Source organism: Apium graveolens, chromosome 6 (assembly GCF_009905375.1).
Source record: "Apium graveolens cultivar Ventura chromosome 6, ASM990537v1, whole genome shotgun sequence".
NCBI lineage: Eukaryota > Viridiplantae > Streptophyta > Magnoliopsida > Apiales > Apiaceae > Apium > Apium graveolens.
In genome coordinates this window covers 76,221,804-76,223,358 of record NC_133652.1, presented here as the reverse complement: position 1 = coordinate 76,223,358, position 1,555 = coordinate 76,221,804, and the positions used below count along the sequence as shown (strand labels likewise).

At 44.5% G+C, this 1,555-nt stretch overlaps 1 protein-coding gene across 1 annotated transcript; it reads right to left on the bottom strand.

Moving 5' to 3' along the window:
- Nucleotides 1-722: 722 nt before the first annotated feature.
- On the bottom strand, nt 723-1,163 carry LOC141665246 (uncharacterized). The gene has a single exon (XM_074471225.1). The coding sequence runs from the start codon at nt 1,161-1,163 to the stop codon at nt 723-725; it is 441 nt and encodes a 146-aa protein (XP_074327326.1).
- Nucleotides 1,164-1,555: the final 392 nt, after the last annotated feature.

The following is a 1,555-nucleotide window of genomic DNA, read 5'->3' as shown; positions in this document are numbered from 1 at the left end:
AAATATACCAAAATCAGTTATGAAAGATACCTTGGGGGTGTCATCCTTATGCATTCTAATCTGATTGTAACCACTGAAGCCATCCATAAAGATTACCATCTCGTGTCCAACAGTGGCATCGATCAGGGTATCAATCCTTGGTAGGGGGTAACAGTCTTTGGGACATGCATCATTTAAATCAGTAAAGTCAATGCACATCTTCCACTTTCCATTGGCCTTCTTAACCATTACGGGGTTAGCCAACCATTCAGGGAATTGCACTTCCTCAATAAATCCAGCTTCTAAAAGCTTCTCGACCTCCTGCTTAATGGCTTCCATCCTATCAGGGGCATAAGTTCTCTTCTTTTGCTTTACAGCCTTTCGAGTTGGATCAACATTCAACCTATGAGTTATAAGGTTCGGGTCAATCCTAGGCATATCTGCTGTTGTCCAAGAAAACACATCATTGTTCTCTTGGAGGAAAGTTATCATTCAACCCTTCAAAGGCTTGTCCAAAGATGCCCCAATATATGTGACCTTTTTCGGGTCTAAGGGATCTAAGGGAATTGGGACCAAGTCCTCAGCTGGTTTTCCTCGTAGTTCGTCATTCTCTCAGACATCCATGTCTTCTATGGGAAGGACATGCCCCCCGGTTCCATCGGGCCTAAGTGCTGCGACATAGCAACTGCGGGCCATTTTCTGATCTCCTCTTGCTTCTCCAACACTGTTCCTAGTTGGGAACTTCAGTACATGTGGTAAATTGAGGGCACAGCCTTAAAAGCATGGATCCTTGTCCTACCTATGATAGCATTGTAGGTAGACGCTGCCTTGACAACCTGAAAGTTCAACATCTGCATGGCCTCCCTGGGCTCCTCCCCGATAGTTACGGGAACTTGTATTGCTCCTTTGACTTTGCATTCCACATGGTTAAACCCGTAGATGGGTGTGTCGGATGGAGTTAGCTGAGAATCATTGTAGCCCATCTTTTTTAATGTGTCATGGAACATAATGTCCATGGAAGCTCCATTGTCCACTAGGACCCTCATAACAGGACAAATTCCAATTATCGGAGTGATAACCAGAGGATCATCTTGAGGAAATTTCAAATCTTCAAGGTCTGGGTCACCAAATTCAAGCATCATCTCTGACTTAGAACGCTTAGATGGCTCTCCAACTATGCTCATTACTTCTCTTGCATAAGCTTTTTAGGGGTTCCTTGTAGTACCAGCTGATGTAGGTCCTCATAAGATCATATTGATTACTGGCCCTCAGGGCTGTGGGTTGTGATCTCTGTTGTTACCCATCCGATCATCATCTCTTCGATCATTATCTCTCTTTTGGCCTCCGGCCTTTTCACCTTTGGTGAAACGTCCAAACTTTCCCCTTCGGATTAGATACTCAATCTCATCCTTGAGTTACCTACAATCATCAGTATCGTGACCGACATCTTTGTGAAACCTGCAGTACCGACTCTTGTCTCTTTTCTCGGGGTCTCCCCTTATTGGCTTCAGCCATTTGAAGTCCTTATCCTTTTCAATTTCTATAAGGATTTGGCTCCTTGGGGCGTTCAACCTCG